Below are 22,126 nucleotides of genomic sequence, written 5' to 3'. Positions count from 1 at the left end.
CCAGGTGTGTCCATTGGATAAAAGATGGTGAAGCCTCTTCAAAAATGTGTGCAGGCTTGACTCTGTTCAGGGGAACAGTCATTGACTTGCCATTGACCAATACATACATCATATGTGTACTTCTCCATAACATGCGGTATGGGAGCATGACATGCAAGCAGTGATCCAGATCCTCATGCATGTAGCAGAGTGGTGTGCCACGACACGATGCCTTTTGAGGATGGATCTGTGTGACATGGTTCTGCAGGTGATACACAAAAACCGGCCGGTGTTGCAAGGAAATTTCCAGTGTATTGCCATCGACAAATTTGCCAAGCAGATGCCATGTCTCTGTAGAGCAACTATGCATCCAAAGAATCGATATCAGGTTTGTATATTGTTTGTAGCCCAAGTAGAACCATTGGAAGAGCCAAAGTCCATGTGTTTTCATGGCAAATGAGCACCACCTGCAAGGAATGATGTCAGTGTGCAACCACGCCATTGCTATCAGGATGGTAACTGGTGGTCTTGTGGTGGACATACAGGCAAAACTTGGCAAGCTGTGTGAACAGATCAGACTCAAACTGCCATCCAAGTTTGGTAGTGATATGCTGTAGGCACCCAAACCAGGTAGTGGCTAATGTTTTGGCAGTAATATTATTAACTGGCATGGCCTCTGGGTAGCAGGTAAAATCTGTGGAAAGGTAGTACTGACTGTTTGATGGAGGAAGTGGTCAAACAATGTCCAGATGTAAATAGGTGAAAACTAAAGTTGTATCTAGAAAGTCACAGTTCAGGGCATGCACACGGCAAGACACTTTACTCCTTTGGCACTGCAAACATCTCCTTATCTTTCCCAACAGACCTTTTCCATGCCTAGCCACACAATCCATTGGGACGTGATTCGAAAAGTGTGATGTATTCCTGGATGGCACAAGTTATGTACTCTGTTGAAAGCTTGGTTTCTGAATGCAGGTTAAAGAATCGGGTGAGATCATCCGTGAGATACTTTGCAGTAGAGCTTGACATCTTGCAGAACACTGACAAGCTGCAATTGTAATGCTGTGTCACAGCATCAATGAATGTTTGGAGTGCCTTCTCTTCTTGTTGTACTTGGAGCAGTGCAGAAAAGTCCACAGGACTCATCACACTGCCGATGTGTGAAAGACAGTAGGCCAATATATTATTGATACCTGAAATGTGTTTGGTGTCAGTAGTGAACTGCACTACGTACTCTAGATAGTTGAAATGGCGAGGAAAGCAGTTGGCGTGGTTCAACTTGAATGTAAAAGTCAACAGTTTATGGTCCATGAATATCATGAACACTTGTGCTTCAACTTATGGGCAGAAGTATTTCACTGCTTCACATACTGCTGGGAACTCGCAGTCATAGGCAGTTCACTTCCTCTGAGATTAAATTAGAAGGAAGGTCAGCATTGGCCATAATATTGATGTTTTGTTCATAAAATATTAAAACATGATCACTGTTATCTGCTGTGACACAATGCCATGTTTCTGGGTGCCCTTTTATGACTCAAATTTGAGAACCAGTTAACTTGACCAATCATTGGGAGCTCTTAAGTTTTCTGTGGCATGGGAAAAGATCTGTGACATGATACACATTTTTCCTTGTATTTGTAATTTTCCACCTACACTTGAAAGATCAAGCTTCACTATCATAAATCAATATTAACCTCAAATGAAACTAAACCATACACAAAGTGTTTATAAAGGCTTTGAAAGTTAATACAGTATTGCCATCTTGAGCTATTTGTCACTCCCATGACATTATTTCTTTCTCCAAAGTTTGCAAAGTCTGTAGCTGCATTCTGTCCAACATATCACATCCACCTCCATTCCTACATCATGACCTTAGTACCAGTAAATATTTTGTTTTCGACTGTTTTCATGTACATTTAGAATTTTTATTTTGCATAAATCAATCAGAAATGGAACATATTCTTCTAACTACTTTGGTTCATAATCTGGACTGTAAATAATGACCATTCCTTTTAGTGCCCCAACTGCCACAAGTTTTCCAGTCCTTGCTGGTCCATCTCTACAATTTTTCAGAGGTGTATATTCTCTGACTCTGTCTGCTATCATCTACTGTATGTACTCTTTATAAACAACATCCTGGCTTGTTTGTAGGCCCGGCCAGAGACAGAAAATGCAAGCAGCCCATTGCAGTTCATGAAAATCTGTGCTATCCTAATGATCCAACATCACCAGTCATATGTCTAGTGGTTGAGCCCTGTGACTTGTATATTCTCATAAAATTTATAGCTGTTCTACTGCCATGGTCTCAATCACGGGTAGCGTAAATAATTTCAGATTTATACTGTGAACTGTACTCTTTAACCCTTGAGCTGGCACGCCTATGTATAAAGTGTGCCAACAACAAATAAAATTGTTTTCCACCATTCCACTGTTGTATCACGATCATGAGCCCATACCTATTCCTTCAGCTAACACTGTTATAAACTGTGTTATAATACATCTAAGTGAGCAGCAGTAATATAAAATTATTTCTTCTCCTTGAAATTTAATTCCATTTCCATATTTCTCTTTTGTTTCTTTACTCAGTAAGCAGACAATAGGCTACGACATTCTCTCACTCCTTTCTCAACTGCTGTCATCTTTTCATGTCCAGTGTCTTGTAGAATTTCAGCCGGGTTCCTGTAGAAGTAGTAGATGACCTTTCATGACCAACATTTTATCCTTGTTACATACATAATTTAGAAGTACGTACTGATATTCAAGTCAACAGTATCAAAAGCCTTATCTAAAGCTTCGAATGTTACAAACATTTAATTTCCTTTCCTCATTTATCTTACAAAAAAGGTATAAGATCAGCATTGCCACTTGTGTTTCTATAATTTTGTAAGAGCCCAAACTGATATTCTCTACAATCACCATCTACCAGTCTTTCCATTCTTCTGTAAATAATTTATTAGTAGTCTGCATCCAACTCATAGTTCCGCAATATTACCATTCATCAGCACCTGCTTTTTTTGAAATTGGGCTTTTATTACTGTTGTGTTAAACAAAAAATTGGTGCCCAGCATAAAGATAGCACGAAGCAAACCCCCAGCTGCAGAACTGCATGGTTACAGGAAGGTGGTCTACTGCACACTAAGACAGTTACATCACAGGGAAATATATCTAAAATGGAATAACTGTGGCAACACACGAGTACCAATAAAAAACATGTATTAAAATAATGGATAGAAAAATATACTCAGCTTTTGCTTGCAGAGAAGCCGTGGCACTGACATTAAGTTCTGAACCTTTTTTACCTCACCGTACACGATTATTAACTAATCTAATTGAAGTTTAGAGAGTTTAAGTTCAGTCTACTTATGTTCAACACACTGTGTAAACTGACAAACTACCAGAACAGGTCAACACTCTAGGTAATTTGCAGACAACAGAAGAACTGGAACTGTTGTGCTGGAACTGATGAGATTTTCCTGAGTGTCTACATGTTGTTGCCATAAAAATTGTGTTCAGAAAAATAGTGCTCAGCATAGAAGTGTCTAACTCCAAACTATTCAGTGGATGCAGAAAAATAGTTCTAGCTTTCAGTGATCTCTATGGTGACCAACGTAACTATTGGTGAATGGATGACCTACCTAAATTCCTTATGTGGAAACATAAAGTAGTTTCTGGTATGAGTGCCATCTGGGTTGCAACTGACTGCATTGTATGAGTGGCATTGTGCTGTAACTGCTTGGTGTGTGTTTGTCCTCTGAGGATCTACTGTGTACAGTGCCTGGTGGAGACACAGCAATTACATAGTTTGTTCTCCCAGAGATCTCAATAATTCTGAGGCAATTTGAACTACTCCAGTATCGTGTTTCAAATTAGGTCTTTCAGTGTATCTCCCAGCTAATCTTCAGCTACTTCCCCTTCCCTTCCCATAATATTGTCTTCATGCTCCTTCCCCTTTATATTGCTGTGCTACATATCCCTTCCACCATTCAGTCCCCTTAGCTTCGTAAAGACTTTTCGTCTGAGCTCTTCATTTTCACAGAGGTGGTTGTGTTTTCTCAAAAGTTTTCTTTAATTTCCCTATAGATAAAACCTACCTTCCCCCAAGTTACTCATACTTTTATGGCTTTACATTTCTCCTCTAGCCATAGTTGTTACTACGTGCATTTATGAAATCTAAGCCCTCAGTGTAATTTCATACAATGAGTTTAAACCAAGAGCTGCTCATAAGACAAAAATAAAATCTTAAAGGTTAACAGTGTGTGCTCAATGGTCTTCAGAAGTGTCTCCATTAGCGTGGAAATCTGGTTCAATTACCAGAGCTTATGTTCCTATCTACCTGATACAAATAAGAACATGGCAGTCACAACAATTCACTGATCACTCAATACATATAATGTTTTAAATTTAATTTGTATCAATTTATTTAAATTTTCTGTATCTAAAAACTAAGATTCTGTAACTTACCAAACGAAAGCATTGGTACGTTGATAGAAACAATAACAATAACAAACATAAACACACACACACACACACAGATTTCAAGCTTTCGCAACCCACAGTTGCTTCATCAGGAAAGAGGGAAGGAGAGGGAAAGATGAAAGGATGTGGGTTTTAAGGGAGAGGGTAAGGAGTCATTCCAATCCTGAGAGCGGAAAGACTTACCTTGGGGGTAAAAAGGGACAGGTACACACACACACACACACACACACACACACACACACACACACACACACACACACACACACACACACACACACATCCGTACATAACCGACACAAGCAGGCATATGTAAAGGCAAAGAGTTTGCGTAGAGATGTCAGTCGGGTGGAAGTACAGAGGCAAAGGTGTTATTGAATGACAGGTGAGATATGAGTGGCGGCAACTTGAAATTAGCGGAGGTTGAGGCCTGGTGGGTAATGGGAAGAGAGGATATATTGAAGGGCAAGTTCCCATCTCCGGAGTTCTGATAGGTTGGTGTCAGTGGGAAGTATCCAGATAACCCGGACAGTGTAACACTGTGCCAAGATGTGCTGGCCATGCACCAAGGCATGTTTAACCACAGGGTGATCCTCATTACCAACAAACACTGTCTGCCTGTGTCCGTCCATGCGAATGGACAGTTTGTTGCTGGTCATTCCCACATAGAAAGCTTCACAGCGTAGGCAGGTCAGTTGGTAAATCACACTGGTGCTGTCACACGTAGCTCTGCCTTTGATCGTGTACTCCTTCCGAGTTACAGGACTGGAGTAGGTGGTGGTGGGAGGGTGCATGGGACAGGTTTTACACCACGGCCATGGTACTTGATCGTCGGGAGTATGTGGCTGAGGGACTGCGTCAGCTTTCAGACAACACTACATACAAAGTTTGCCAAGGTAATCCCATTTCTGATGTCCAGGCGGAGCTTCAAGGAATCCTCAGAACCTTAGGCCCCCTACAAAACCTTTCACCTGACTCCATCAACCTCCTGACCCCACCGATACCCCGCACCCCTACCTTCTACCTACTTCCTAAAATTCACAAACCCAATCATCCCGGCTGCCCCATTGTAGCTGGTTACCAAGCCCCCACAGAATGTATCTCTGCCTACGTAGTTCAACACCTTCAACCCATTACATGCAGTCTCCCATCCTTCATCAAAGACACCAACCACTTTCTCGAACGCCTAGAATCCTTACCCAATCTCTTTACCCCCGGAAACCATCCTTGTAACCATTGATGCCACTTCCTTATACACAAATATCCCGCACGTCCAGGGCCTCGCTGCGATGGAGCACTTCCTTTCACGCCGATCACCTGCCACCCTACCTAAAACCTCTTTCCTCATTACCTTAGCCAGCTTCATCCTAACTCACAACTTCTTCACTTTTGAAGGCCAGACATACCAACAATTAAAGGGAACAGCCATGGGCACCAGGATGGCCCCCTCATACGTCAACCTATTTATGGGTTGCTTAGAGGAAGCCTTCTTGGTTACCCAGGCCTGCCAACCCAAAGTTTGGTACAGATTTATTGATGACATCTTCATGATCTGGACTCACAGTGAAAAAGGACTCCAGAATTTCCTCACCAACCTCAACTCCTTTGGTTCCATCAGATTCACCTGGTCCTACTCCAGATCCCAAGCCACTTTCCTCGATGTTGACCTCCATCTGTCCAATGGCCAGCTTCACACATCCGTCCACATCAAACCCACCAACAAGCAACAGTACCTCCATTATGACAGCTGCCACCCATTCCATATCAAACGGTCCCTTCCCTACAGCCTAGGTTTTCGTAGCAAACGAATCTGCTCCAGTCCTGAATCCCTGAACCATTACACCAACAGCCTGAAAACAGCTTTCGCATCCCGCAACTACCCTCCCGACCTGGTACAGAAGCAAATAACCAGAGCCACTTCCTCATCCCCCCAAACCCAGAGCCTCCCACAGAAGAACCCCAAAAGTGCCCCACTTGTGACAGGATACTTTCCGGGACTGGATCAGACTCTGAATGTGGCTCTCCAGCAGGGATACGACTTCCTCAAATCCTGCCCTAAAATGAGATCCATCCTTCACGAAATCCTCCCCACTCCACCAAGAGTGTCTTTCCGCCGCCCACCTAACCTTCATAACCTCTTGGTTCATCCCTACGAAATCCCCAAACCACCTTCCCTACCCTCTGGCTCCTACCCTTGTAACCGCCCCCGGTGTAAAACCTGTCCCATGCACCCTCCCACCACCATCTACTCCGGTCCTGTAACTCGGAAGGTGTACACGATCAAAGGCAGAGCCACGTGTGACAGCACCCACGTGATTTACCAACTGACCTGCCTACACTGTGAAGTTTTCTATGTGGGAATGACCAGCAACAAACTGTCCATTTGCATGAATGGACACAGGCAGACAGTGTTTGTTGGTAATGAGGATCACCCTGTGGTTAAACATGCCTTGGTGCATGGCCAGCACATCTTGGCAGTGTGTTACACCCTTCGGGTTATCTGGATACTTCCCACTGACACCAACCTATCAGAACTCCGGAGGTGGGAACTCGCCCTTCATCCGCCGCTCATACCTCACCTGTCATACAATAACGTCTTTGCCTCTGTACTTCCGCCCGACTGACATCTCTACCCAAACTCTTTGCCTTTACATATGTCTGCTTGTGTCTGTTATGTGCAGATGGATATGTGTGTGTGTGTGCGCGCGCGAGTATATACCTGTCCCTTCCCCCCCCCCCCCCCCCTCCCCAAGGTAAGTCTTTCTGCTCCCGGGATTGGAATGACTCCTTACCCTCTCCCTTAAAACCCACATCCTTTCATCTTTCCCTCTCCTTCCCTCTTTCCTGATGAAGCAACCGTGGGTTGCGAAAGCTTGAAATTTGTGTGTGTGTTTGTGTTTGTTATTGTTTCTATCAACATACCAACGCTTTCGTTTGGTAAGTTACAGAATCTTTGTTTTTAGATTCATTTTTCCCACGTGGAATGTGGAATGTTTCCCTCTATTATATTCATATTTAATTTTCCTTTTTAAGTAAAAAAGTCCACAGTAATACAAAATAAAGTTTGTATCATCACCTCGGATGATAAATACATTTTAAAACATTCTACCAAGGCTTTGACTGGTCATAATTATTGAAGTTAGGTGACTTTGTACATAACCTAGATTAAAATATGGCTGTCACAATAAATTCTTAAATAAAGTACCCTCTCCTCCTTCAAGTTGCTTGTAATACAAACAGGCAATGAGTACTATTGTGCCCATTATATTTCTGGCAGTTTCAAAATATTTTAATGTGTGTGCTGAAATGCAGACTTTTCTTTGAGATGAGACAAAGTATCTTACTACAACCACAGACATGAGTTACATGACATGTAATGTCAGGCTATTCCAAGAACAGTAATGTTAGCATTTCATGTTTCTCCTGATTGTTTTTTCTTTCTTTTTTTTGTCCTCCTATTAAATTATCTCCTTGCCAGCTTTTAAATCATATTCTGTTATGCCTATTAAAAATGTTTTTCACCAATTTGCACTTCAGCTGGATTGCCATTACAAATTAAATATCAATGAGTGGTTTTGCAATGACCAGCTGCAGGACTTCCCGTTTCTTCAAATACAGAGACAAAAAACAATCTGCAGTGAAAGTGATATAGGACACAAGTTTAGAAGTTGATAGGATATATGATAGTTCATGGACGAATGAAGTGTGGAAATCTGGTTCAATTACCAGAGCTTATGTTCCTATCTGCCTGATACAAATAAGAACATGGCAGTCACAACAATTTGCTGATCACTCAGTACATACAAATAATGTTTTAAATTTAATTTGTATCAATTTCTTTACTTTTTCCTTTTTTTAAGTAAAAATGTCCACAGTAATACAAAATAAAGTTTGTATCATCACCTCGGATGATAAATTCAGGTTACTACTATGAACCCATTTCAGGTAACAAAATAAGAATGTCAATGAAAATCATTATTCAAACAGCACTCATTTCCTTCTGCACTTTCCGATAGTATGCCATATCTTCATCAGATACTGATGGTTTGATGTTAGCCACTGCTGTGCTGAAGTCCTCTGCAGAAACTTCAACAGTTGTTGATAATAGTGTGGCACGGTCTTCTGGTGTGGCTGTAACATCATATTGGGGGAAAAAAAGTTATTTTGTTATGCAGTTGTGAAAAGATCTATATCAGTGTTAGAAGGGATGAACAAGAATGATCATTTCTGGTGAAAATTCAGTTCTTCTTCATTATTTTACACCTAAGAAAAAGTCGTCACTAACATGCATGCTGATCACAATTTTTTTCCTCACTTTACTTCGAAATTCTATTGTCCCAAAAACTGATGTGAGTAAGATTGAAATGGATAATGTAGTAATAATGATAGTTCTTACATGGAATGTCAGAAGTTGAACATTGTAGGGCAGCTAGAAAATCTGAAAAGGGGAATGAGAAGGCTCAACATAGGTATGGTGCAGATCTGTAAAGTGAAATAGAAAGAAGATATGGATTTTTGGTGAGACGAATAGGGTAATATTATGAGCAGCAGAACATGGTATAACAGGAACAGAATTTTTGTGAATAAGAAGGTAGGGTATAAAGTGTGTTACAGTGCAGAGTTCAATGACAGGGTTCTCATTAGAATCCACAACAAACCAAAAACATTTCAGGTACACATGAAAACGTCAGAGGCAGAAAATGAAGAAGCAGACACAGCATTTATCAGGATATTGAACAGATAATCCGGTATGTGAAGCAAGATGATAATCTAATAGTCATGGTGGATACGAACTTGAAAGTAGGGAAAGAGTTACAGGAGAATAAGGGCTTGATAGTAGGAATGAAACAGGAGAAAGGTTAACTGAGTTGTGCAATAAATTTCAGCAAGTAACAGTGAACACACTATACAAAAATCAAAAGAGGAGGAATTACACTTGGAAAAGGTCCATAGGCATGGGAAGATTCCAGTTGGATTACTTCACGGTCAGGCAGAGATTTCAAAATCAGATAGTGGATTGCAAGGTATAACCAGGAGCAGATGTAGAATCAGATCACAATTTAATAATGATGAAGAGTAGACTGAAGTTTAAGAGAATCATCTAGAACAAACAGTGTAGAAGGAAGTGGGTTACAGAAGCACTGAAGGATGAAGATACCCATCCCGTCTGAAATTCTCTAAGGCTGTAGGTACAGCAATAATAAATACTTCACTATGCAGATCAGTTTAAGAGGAATGGACATCGCTGAAAAATAAAAGGGGGCAGTTACAGAAATTATCCAGGCAAACACAGGTACAAGAAATGTAATGACAAAGAAACCTTGGTTAACAGAAGGAATACTTCAACAGATTGATGGAAGAAGGAAGTACAACAAAAATGTTCCGTGAATGACATGAACACTGTAACGTAAGTCATTTAGGAGTGAAACAAATAAGAAGTATGTGGCAGGGGGGGGGGGGAGGGGGGGGAAGTGAGGAGCAACTGTCTGATGGGATACAGGAAGAAGTGGTAGTTGATATGGAAGACATAGGGGATCCAGTATTGAAGTCAAATGTTTGACAGAGCTTTGGAAGGCTTGAGATCAAATAAGGCACAAAGGATAGATAACATTATTTCAGAATTTCTAAAATTACTGAGGGAAGCAAAACCACATGTCTATTCAAGAAGATGTGTAGGATGTGAGAGACTGGGGGTATACCATCAAGCTTTTGGAAAAAAAAAATGTCATTCACACAATCCCAAAGATAACTAGGGCATATAAGTGTGAGAACTTTCATACAATCAGCATAACAACTAACACATCCACAATGCTGACAAGAATAATATGCAGAAGATTGGAAAAGATAGTTGAGGATCTGTTAGATAATGATCAGTGTCACTTGAGGAAATGAAGAGACACCAGAAAGGCAGTTCTGATATTGTGCTTGATAACAGAAGCAAGACTTATGACATATCAAGACATGTTCATATGGTCTGTTGCCTAAAAAGCACTGAAGATGTAGAATGGTGCAAGATGGACAAAATTCTCAGCAAAATAAGTGTAAGCTGTAAAAAAGGACAGGTAATATACAATATGTAAAACAACCAAGATTTAACAATAAGAGTGTACGACCAAGGACAAAATGATCAGATTAAAAACATGTATGACAGGCATGCAGTCTTTTACCATTACTGTTCAATTTGTACAATGAATTAGCAATAATGGAGATAAAAAAAGGGTTCAAGAGCAGGATCAAAATTCAGGGTGAAAGGATATCAATGATAAGATTTGATGATGACATTGTTATCCACAGTGGAGGAGAGGAGGAACTGAAGAATCTCTTGACTGGAATGAACAGTCTAACAAGCACACACTATGGATTGAGAGTAAACCAAAGAAAGATGAAAGTAATTAGTAGTAGTAGTAGTAGTAGTAATGTGATGACTGCTAAACTTAACATTAAAATTGGTAACAATGTTGCAGAAGAAATGCAGGAATTCTTCTACTTTGGAATCAAAATAACATATGACATGTGAATCATTGAGGGCGCAAAAAGCAGACTAGCATTGGCAAAGAGGGCATTTCTTGCCAAGAGAAGTCAACTAGTATCAAACATAGGCCGTAATTTGAGTAAGCAATTGCAAAAAATGTATGTTTGGAGCACAGCATTGTATGTTAGTGAAACATGGACTGTGGGAAATCCAAGAAGGAAAAAACTGAAGAATCTGAGATACGTTGCTACATTAGAATGTTGAAAATTGAGTGAACTGATAAGATAAGGAATGATGAGGTTCTCCACAGACTCAGTGAGGAAAGCAACATATGGAAAACACTGACAAGAAGAAGGGACAGGATGACAGGATATGTGTTAAAGATATCAGGGACTAACTTTCATGGTAGTTGAGGGAGTTGTAGAGGGTAAAAACTCTAGGTGAAAACAGAGACTGGAATACATCCAACAAATAACTGGAGGCATTGGGTTTAAGTGAAGTACAGCAGATTTCCCCACACCCAAAATCCTGAAAGAGGAATTTCTTAACTGCAAGAACGTCAATAAGAAACTGTAGATGATTATTCAGAATGTATAAAACACAATTTTCAACTGAGACTAATTTTTGCTAATTCATTCAACTCTTTACTGGAATATGCCAATACTATTTCTCAGAATTCCGCCTGTCTTTCAGCCTGCATGCTGTGCATGCTTAAGTTAACTTGATCATAGTAAACATACCCATAACTCACAATGCTTACACTTTGTATGGTAGGAAACATATCTGTTTACATATAATGTGTGTTTAACTGTTTGTGCAATGTAGTTTGGAAACAGAGAAAAGTGAAAGGGAGTTAGAGGTCATGCATAAACTAATCTACACAATCAGACTCATGTTTAGAGGTAAGCTAAATATATGATTTCCTTAGCTATCCTGAAATGAGGAGATGTCATAACCAAATTTCAGATTGACAAGCTGCTATTTATTAAATAAGGTTCATTGCGTCTTTTTGTATGAACATATCTCCAAAAGATTTTGGGGCATTGTTGTACATGCCCAAACTTATACTTACCCTCTTGTACTTTGTGAACGATGGATCTAACAGCACTAAGCCAGGCCTTAGAACAGACTGAATACACATCTGCACCAGTGACAACATCTGGGAACTGCTCAACAACATCAGACAAATTCACATCTGTTTTCAGTTTAAACCTGAAAAATAACATACATTTCTCTTCAAAACCTTTGGTTGCAGTGACTGAATAGAATGAAGTCTTCACATTAGCAATTATAATAGCACAGTTTCAAGTCTACCAAAGTTTTGTTGATTTTGTCACCAACAATAATAATCTCCCTGGCAGTTGTGGGTACAATGAGCATAAAAATTAATGTTGTTGTTGTGATCTTCACTCCAGAGACTGGTTTGATGCAGCTCTCCATGCTACTCCATACTGTGCAAGCCTCTTCAGCTCTGGGTAACTACTGCTACCTACACCCTTCTGAATGTGCTTAATGAATTCATCTCTTGGTCACCATCTATGATTTTTACTGTCCACACTTCCCTCAAATACTAAATTGGTGAGCCCTTCAGGACTCAGAACATGTCCTACCGACTGATCCCTTCTTCTAGTGAAGTGGTTACGTGATCTACCCATCTAATCCCCAGTATTCCTATGTAGCACCACATTTCAAAAGCTTCTATCTCTTCTTGTCCAAACTGTTTATCATACATATTTCACTTCCATACATGGCTACACTTCATACAAATACTTTCAGAAAAGACTTCATCACACTTAAATCTATACTCGATGTTCACAAATTTTTCTTTTTCAGAAACCCTTTCCTAGCCATCATCAATCTACATTTTATATCCTCTGTACTTCGACCACCATCAGTTATTTTGCTGCACAAATACCAACACTCATCTATTATTTTAAGAGTCTCATTTCCTAATCTAATTCCCTCAGCCTCACCTGATTTAATTCAAGTACATTCAATTATCCTTGTTTTGCTTTTGTTGAATTTCATCTTATATCCTCCTTTTAACACACTGTCCATTCCATTCAAAAGCTCTTTCAAGTCCTTTGCTGTCTCTGACAGAATTACGTCATTGGCAAACCTCAAGGTTTTTATTCTTCTCCTTGGATTTTAATTCCTACTCCGAATTTTTCTTTTGTTTCCTTGACTGCTTGCAAAATATGCAGATTTAACAACATCGGGGATAGGCTACAACTCTGTCTCACTCCCTCCTCAAACACTACTTCCCTTTCGTGCCCTTCGACTCTTATAACTGCCATCTGATTTCTATACAAATTGTAAATAACCTTTCGCTCCTTAATTTTACACCTGCCACCTTCAGAATTTGAGAGAGAGTATTTTGGTCAACATTGTCAAAAGCTTTCTCTAAGCCTACAAATGCTATTAGGTAGGTTTGCCTTTCCTTAACCTATCTTCTACAGTAAGTCATAGTGTCAGTATTGCCTTGCATGTTTCTACATTTCTATGGAATCCAAGATGATCTTTCCTGAGGTCAGCTTCTACTAGTTTTTCCATGCGTCTGTAAAGAATTTGTGTTAGTGTTTTGCAACCGTGACTCATTAAACTGACAGTTCGGTAATTTTCACACCTGTCAGCACCTGCTTTCTTTGTAATTGGAATTATTATGTTCTTCTTAAAGTCTGAGGGTATTTCACCAGTCTCCTACATCTTGTTCACCAGATGGAAGAGATTTGTCATGGCTGGCTCTCCAAAGGCTATCAGTGGTTCTAACAAAATGATCTTTCAGTGCTCTGTCAAATTCTTCACACAGTATCATATCTCCCATCTCATCTTCACCTATGTCCTCTCCGACTTCCACAATATTGCCCTCAAGTCAATACCCTTGTATAGACCCTCCATATACTCCTTCCACATTTCTGCTTTCCCTTCTTTGCCTAGAACTGGTTTTCCATCAGAGCTCCTGATATTCATACAAGTGGTTCTCTTTTCTCCAAAGATCTCTTTAATTTTCCTATAGGTTGCATCTATCTTACCCCCAGTGATATATATTTCTACATCTTTACATTTGTTCCTTAGCCATTCCGCTCAGCTATTTTGCACTTCCTGTCAATCTCATTTTTGAGACGTTTGTTTCCTTTTCGCCTGCTTCATTTACTGCATTTTTATATTTTCTCCCTTCATCAATTAAATTTAATATCTCTTGTGTTACCCAAGGATTTCTACTAACCCTTGTCTTTTTGCCTACTCAATTCTCTGCTGCCTTCACCATTTCATCTCTCAAAGCTACCCATTCCTCTTCTACTGTATTCCTGTATGCCAATCATTCCCTAATGCTCCCTCCGAAACTCTCTACAAACTCTGGGTCTTTCAGTTTATCCATATCCCATCTCCTTAAATTCCTACCGTTTTGCAGTTTCTTTGGATTTAATCTACAGTTCATAACCAGTAAATTGTGCTCAGAGCCCACATCTGCCCCTGGAAATGTCTTCTCTGTCTTACCATTATATAATCTATCTGAAACCTTCCAGTGTCTCCAGGCCTTTTCCACTTATACAACCAGCTTTCATGATTCTTAAACCAAGCATTAGCAATGAGTAACTTACGCTCTGTGCAAAATTCTACCAGGCGGCTTCCTCTTTCATTCCCTACCCCTAGTCCACATTCACCTACTACTTTTCCTTCTCTTCCTTTTCCTACTATTGAATTCCACGCCCCTGTAAGTATTAAATTTTCATCTTCTTTAACAATCTAAAAACTTTCTTCTCTCACATCATACATTTCTTCTATCTCTTCATCATCTGCGGAGTTAGTTGGCATATAAACTTGTACTACTGTGGTAGGGGTGAACTTTGTGTCTATCTTGTCTACAATAATGCGTTCACTATGCTGTTCATAGAAGCTTACCTGTGCTCCTATTTTTTTAATTCAAATATTAAACCTACTTCTTCATTAGCCCAATTTGATTTTGTCTTTATAACCCTATATTCACCTGTCCAGAGGTCTTGTTTCTCCTGGCAGTGATCTTCACTAATTCTCACTATATCTAACTTTAACCTATCCATTTCCCTTTTTAAATTTTCTGACCTACCTGCATCATTAAGGGATCTGATTTTCCACACTCCGATCCGCTGAATGCCAGTTTTGCTTCCCCTGATGACAATGTCTTCCTGAGTAGTCCCCAGCTGGAGATCCGAATGGGTGACTATTTTACCTCCGGAATATGCTACCCAAGAGGATGCCCTTATCATTTAACCATACAGTAAAGCTGCATGCCCTTGCTTTCAGCTGTTCACAGTATCAGCACAGCAATGGTATTTTGGTTGATGTTGCAAGACCAGTTCAATAAAGCAACCAGATGGTTGCCCCTGCAACTACTGAAAAGGTTGCTGCCCCTCTTCAGGAACCACATTTGTCTGGCCTCTCAACAGATGCCCCACCATTGGGTTGCACCTACAGTATGGCTATTTCTATCGCTGAGGCACGCAAGCATCCCCACCAATGGTTAGGTCCATGGTTCATGGAGGGGTAAAAATGAATATCATGAAATAGTTAAAGAGCATGAATACAAGCTGTGAAATACAAATACAGCTTGAATTAATAACCCATCTACAGGCTGGTGACCATATAGTGACAAACCAGCAATACTGAAAGGGAAAAGTTCCAATTAATTCACAGATATTGGTACCCTTCTCCATTTTTGCTGGCTAAAAAAAAAAAAAAAAAAAAAAAAAAAAAAAAAAAAAAAAAAAAAAAAAAAAGGGAAAGCATCAACTGAACTTGCCCAATATTCATCATTCATATGTTAGCAAGTGTTCAGAAAGATTATCAAGGATTTTTACATAATATATGAAATAATGTTTCTTGTTGTGTAAATTCATCTCTGGAATAAACTGGCAGATTTTCTGCTCACATGGAGAACTGTCTGTTGTCATTTATTACTGGTTACTGCTTGCAAAATGGTTGTTGTTGTTGTCTTCAGTCCTGAGACTGGTTTGATGCAGCTCTCCTTGCTACTCTATCCTGTGCAAGCTTCTTCATCTCCCAGTACCTACTGCAGCCTACATCCTTCTGAATCTGCTTAGTGCACTCATCTCTTGGTCTCCCTCTACGATTTTTACTCTCCATGCTGCCCTCCAGTACTAAATTGGTGATCCCTTCATGCCTCAGAACATGTCCTACCAACCAATCCCTTCTTCTAATCAATTTGTGCCACAAACTCCTCTTCTCCCCAATTCTATTCAATACCTCCGCATTAGTTAAGTGATATATCCATCTAATCTTCAGCATTCTTCTGTAGCAAAATGGTAACCATTATGAATGTGTTTGTTGGTAGGTGAAGGGTTAAGAGTCTGTGCTACTTTACTCAGAGAGCTTCTACCTGTATATAGTACATGTGTAGTGAGGCAGGATATTCCTCCCCTGTATAAAATCATCAAACAACGAACACCATGGTTGGAAAATAATCATTTCCCTGAAAAAAGCATAGAAGGATGGACATGCTGTTTATGTTTTCCAAGGGCAAAAATAGTCTTTTGTCACAATGAGTCAAAGTATACAAGAGAATTGATCCACAATCTTTTTCTACATCCCATTAAAGTAGAAAAGCTTTATCACAATTTGAAACAAACAGAAGTATATCCTCCACTATCCTGTGGTAACATAAATAAAGAAAACTAAGTATTCCTCCGCAAACATGAGCAAAAAGAATAATACACAAGCAGATAATCTCTTTAAAGATCTTGGAATTCTTAAAGTCACTTTTCTCAATATATTTACTCCTCAATGGCATATGTTCCTAAAATCAGTTTCAGATGAACAGTTATTTGCACAACTATAATTCAACAGAAAAATATAATTCCTATGTAGACTTTGTCTCCTGGTTTAGAGTAAACAAACAGAAAGAAGTTTGGAATCCTTAAACATTCAAAACAAAATTAAAACATGCTTTACAAGCCATTTCTCTTATGTATCATCTGATTATTGAGATTCAAGGATTGAATATTCCTATTAGCTGCATCACAAATAGCTATGTTCATTGTAAATAGGTTTCAGTACTTGTAGCATTTAGCTAACAGATATTCTTTGATAAATATTTAATTCAGAGTAGTAGCTAAACAGCAAATACTTACTACAACTGAAGAAGCAGTGTCTGTTTTTCCTTAAGTAGTGATTTTACTGTTAATTTTATTATGTTAAATTTAACCAGTCTGAGAAAAAAACATATATAGCAGGCAGCGATACTTCATCACTGAGATAGTGTACAGAAATTATTTCTTATATAGATTCTTCCCTTTTTCACTCTACAATATGACACATTCTACTTCCCTGAAGATTTTCCATCTTGATGGGATCTATGGAGCACGAGTCAGTGAATGAATGGAGGAAAGAATAAATACATACAGGTTTGAAAAAAAAGTATAGTTTTCTTTATGTAAATCAGAGAAAAGAGAAAGAAACATTAATTGAAACAGAAAAAAATCTTTGTTAATTTCTCAAGGAACCTAAATTTCAGTATCCTAATCTCTTATCCAGAGTAGTTTGTCTTACTGGTTATTCATAACAATCTCAAGACTAGGTTCAACACTGGTAACAAACTGTTATGAATAATATCTCATTTCCTTCACATATATGTTCAAATGGCTCTAAGCACTATGGGACTTAAGCCCCCTAGACATAGAACTACTTAAACCTAACTAACCTAAGGACATCACACACATCCATGCCCGAGGCAGGATTCGACCCTGTGACCACAGGAACAGCGCAGTTCCGGACTGAAGCGCCTAGAACCGCTTGGCAACAGTGGCCGGCACATATATGTCAATTACGTTTACATTACATTAGAATAGTGAAGTGTGTGACATAGCAGTTAGATGTTTCACATCTGTGTTACCTAGTCATTAAGAATTATGAACACGAAAGCCAGTTTCTATACATGGAGCTAAGTACACCAGAAGTCTGGCAAGGAGTAAAAAGTATGCCAGCATAATTTTCCACCGTTCCAACTCCATTTGTGTATGTCAGGAATAGTTATTAGTTACCTCTGCATAGCACAAAAGACTCCGAATTTTACAGTCATGGTCATTATGAATTATATGCGGAAGGAAATTCTATATTGGTTATTCTTCAAAAATTATTTTTGGGCTCTTAAGAGTATGCTATTTCATCAAAGGATTTGTTGGAATACCTACACTATACTGCGCTGACTAAAGGAGTCTAACAAGCTGTGCATTTCTTGTCTGAATCTCCTCTATCTCTTTAATTAATCCAACTTGCAAAGGGTTCCAGACTGATGAACAGAACTCAAGCAGTAATCAGCAGTGAGTTTTAAACGTATCATCTAATGTGCCTGACTTATATATTCTTAGGATTCTTGCAGTGAACTTCATTCTTACTTATGTCTCCCCACAACCACATGTATGTGGTTTTTTCATCATAACTGCTCCAGATCACTGTTTGTAGATACTTGATGATTGTGACTATTCTCAGTAGTTGATTGGTTATGATGGATAAAATAAATATTAGACATTATCAAAATATCCACAGGTGTACTGCCGGTCTACAGTGTCCAATGGGCACAATATTTCAGCGATCATACATGTCGCCATCATCAGGTGAACTGACGGACTGAGCTCCTGTGAACGTGCCGGCACGGAGATCCGTACACTATGGCTGCTCAGGGGGAGCTGGGTTTGGTCGCGGCGGCGGCCGATTTAAATACCCTCCGCCCGCGGCGCGCTCACTCCGCCGTCCGCGCCCCGCGCCATGGTCACGCGGTGGAACAGATTGTGACGGCGTCTGAGATGACGTCGGTGTGATGGCTCTGTCCGCCATGGTCGTCACAACTATACATTTGCTCGATTTACTCTTGATTAACCCAATCACTGGTTCCCAAGCCTTGCTAAGATTATAGCCACAGTCACAGTTTATGAGGTCGTCATTGGTGCGAATTTCGATGGCCTCTCTAACAACGCTGTCCCAGTATCTCGACGTCTGTTCCAGAATCCTTGTGCGTTCATACTCCATAGCGTGATTTTCCGACAAACAATGTTCAGCGACCGCCGACTTGCTCAGATACATCAGTCGAGTGTGCCTCTGGTGTTCACGGCATCGATCCTCGACTGTACGCATCGTCTGACCAATATACGACTTGCTACGGATCTCCGTGCCGGCACGTTCACAGGAGCTCAGTCCGTCAGTTCACCTGATGATGGCGACATGTATGATCGCCGAAATATTGTGCCCGTTGGACACTGTAGACCGGCAGTACACCCGTGGATATTTTGATTATCAAATACGCTGGGAGAAACTCAAGAATCACAATATTAGACATTGTTGTTTGTTTATTCACATTTACTTACGCTGAGGACCAGCTGTTGGTACTTGCATTCAATGTTCATCATCTGCAGGTATTCTATATTTTGAAATAATTTTACAAATGTGTGATCTCCCTACACATATCTGTAACAATTAGGAAGAACTTCTGAGAGCTACTGAAATTATCAGAAGGTCATTTTCACACATTGTGAAGAGTGACTGATCCAGCACATTTCCTTGAATTATTCCATATGTTACTTCTACTTGTCATATCTCTCCGTTGTGAGTATGATACAAAGTTCTGTTTGCTAATTACTCTTCATACAATTGTCCATGTGATCTGATACTTCATAAACACATTTTTCTTTTTAAGCAGCAGTACAGTTGTTCTAACTGCCGCCAACAACAGGTGTCCAGTGGTCACATGACAAAGAAATGCTGAAGAAATATGCTAAAGGTCTTGCATGGGATATTGTTACTAAATTGTTCCTGTAAATTTTCATTCAAGTTAATTCCTGTTTATTGTGTTAATTGCACATCCATATGCTTCCTCCTGAAGCATCAGTAAATGAAAGTCTGTTGTTGCTTTTAGCCTCCTTGCATTTTATAGTGTGAGACACAGTGGCCAGTGGCAAAGTTCCAGATTATGGTGAAAATGTCTGAGGTTCAGTCCCCAGTGAGTCCTACGATTTTTATCAGTCAGTCATCACTTCTTTCAGCTCTGGCAATGTTTGTTACCATGAAAGACCCTGAGTTGTACTGTGGATTGGAGTCCATCTTAAACTGCAGATTCACCTTAACTGCTGGGTAAGTAAGTTCAAGGTCAGAGGAAAGCAAAAGCTTGTAGTCAGACCATGCCTAGTAAAGAACTGTGGTATTCAAACCCAGCTTCACGTTGATGACAGCTTTGCCATCTTTTTCCCTTTTCACTGCATTGAAACATGAAATACGGAGATGAATTTCAGGATAAATAAAGAGGAGTTCAGCTTCTGTAGTCCTGTTTTCCTCATTAGATGATCCAAAAGCAAAAGTTATCAACATACCATAATAAAAGGACAATCTTCATTCATCAGAGAAAATGTGGGAAAGAAGGATATCATTAAAAAATGACAACAGAGAAAAACAGAAATAGCACAGGCAAGAGAAATGGGACCCGAGATACTAGACACACTTCCTCTACTACACTTTGGACCCTTCATTATTGTGGTATACACCACTTCTAACAAACACCGAACAACGCGCTCCAGTACGCGGCCGCCAAATACATCGCTGGCCGCACTTCTCTGGGCGGCCCGCTGCTTCCATCGCTGGCCGTCTTTACACGCACGCTCCCTTACGTGGCCGAGAAATACATCGCTGGCCGCACTTCTCCAGGCGGCTCGCGGCTACCATCGCTGGCCGCCTTCACGCGCGTGCGTTTGTCAGCACACAGCAATTGGCTACGCCAGGAAACATTGCGATTGGTTTTCCCTGAAAAACAGCGACCCCAGCTGACGGCTCCATTAACTAGCACGCCTTATATAAACCCGGCCGCCGCCGCAAATGACAGTTCTCATCGAGAAGTGCAGTACGCCGTGTTCCAGCTGCTTGTGGATGACACGCCGCACCACTCGAGGTTGCCTGGCTGCTTGGCGGAAAATCTTGCGACTTCACTTGGAGAGACTGAACTTCACTGGACTTGGGAATAATTACGGGATGTGCACCCCACCATGCACATTCGGACATTGGTATAACCAAACTTTAATTCTGCATTACTTCTGAGTGTGAGCCTGGGTAGACGCTTGGCTAACATAACTGTTAAAAAGTGATTTGTGATTTAATAAACCAGACTGAAGAGGTTATTGTGTTATTCCTGGTAATAACAATTATATACCATACAGTGGCTTGCAGTGTACAGAAGTAGATGTAGATCTATATTTTCAACCTGCTTTCATTGCACACTGAAACAAGGACAATACTTCATAATATCGCGCGTATTGAAAACCAGAGCAGTAATATACCTTTCAATAGAATGACATGTCTTTAGTCCATTCAATTTTGTTCTGAAATCCATTCCACACTGGTCATGTATTTAAGAATAAGCTAAGCACACAATTTGTTCAGCTACACATTTAACCAACAGCTACTATCTCAATGGTGCATTGGAGGAACAACTGTTAGTATATCACCACATAACCTCAAACATCTCTAATTTTACCACCATGTTCATTATGAAGATGTATGCTTGAGTAAGTAATACCTCTCTTGCCCTATCTTTTACTAAGTATTCTTAGAATTTTAATAATAAGTTTCTCCACAAAATGCAACACCTTCCCTGTGGCATCTTTTAATGAACTCTGTTGAACTTCTTGTAGCAAATCTATGATAAAGTGTGCAGCTTCTCTCAAAATCTTTTCTGCCCTCCAATCCAGTGTGGTAAAGACCCAATACTGAAGAAACAGAGGACGAGGGTTTTGTAAAAGAGATTCTCCTTGAATGATTTACACTTCCTTAGGATTTGTCTGATGTATATCAATTGCCATCCACCTTTTTAGAACATCTTCTATCTGGCCACAGTCTTATCTGCACCAAACAAGCTCATTTTTTTGTTGACTAGACAGCAGTTCAGAACTGAATCAAAGACTCTGCAGAAGTTGAGGAATATGTATTAATTTAGGTCCCACTATCTGTATTATTTTGGGTCTCATAAGCTAAGAAGTGAGTTGGGTTGCACGTGATTAGAGCTTACAAAATCCTTGTTGGTTTTTACAATGAAATTACTCAGTTTTCAGAAAGATCATCAGAGATGATCATACACATGTGGCAGATTTATACAGCACATTAACTCCATGCTGTGCAGATGTTCTTTGACTCTTCTTAAAAACTCTAATAGCTTGTGATAATTTCTAA

General features: G+C 39.9%; 1 protein-coding gene across 1 annotated transcript in view; it reads right to left on the bottom strand.

Annotated features, from left to right (window-relative positions):
• Positions 1–8,295: 8,295 nt before the first annotated feature.
• The window catches only part of LOC126236144 (peroxisome assembly factor 2), a 125,457-nt gene continuing 111,626 nt past the window's right edge, over positions 8,296–22,126 (bottom strand). Inside the window, exons 10-11 of the mRNA XM_049945227.1 lie at positions 11,997–12,136; positions 8,296–8,583 (exon numbers count right to left, since the gene is read on the bottom strand). Coding sequence (XP_049801184.1) covers positions 8,432–8,583; positions 11,997–12,136 — 292 coding nt within the window. The 3' untranslated portion in view covers positions 8,296–8,431. The remainder of the gene's footprint in view (positions 8,584–11,996; positions 12,137–22,126) is intronic.

Source organism: Schistocerca nitens, chromosome 2 (genome assembly GCF_023898315.1).
Source record: "Schistocerca nitens isolate TAMUIC-IGC-003100 chromosome 2, iqSchNite1.1, whole genome shotgun sequence".
Taxonomy (NCBI): domain Eukaryota; kingdom Metazoa; phylum Arthropoda; class Insecta; order Orthoptera; family Acrididae; genus Schistocerca; species Schistocerca nitens.
The sequence above is the reverse complement of the archived record's forward strand: the minus strand, read 5'-3'. Positions and strand labels throughout refer to the sequence as shown.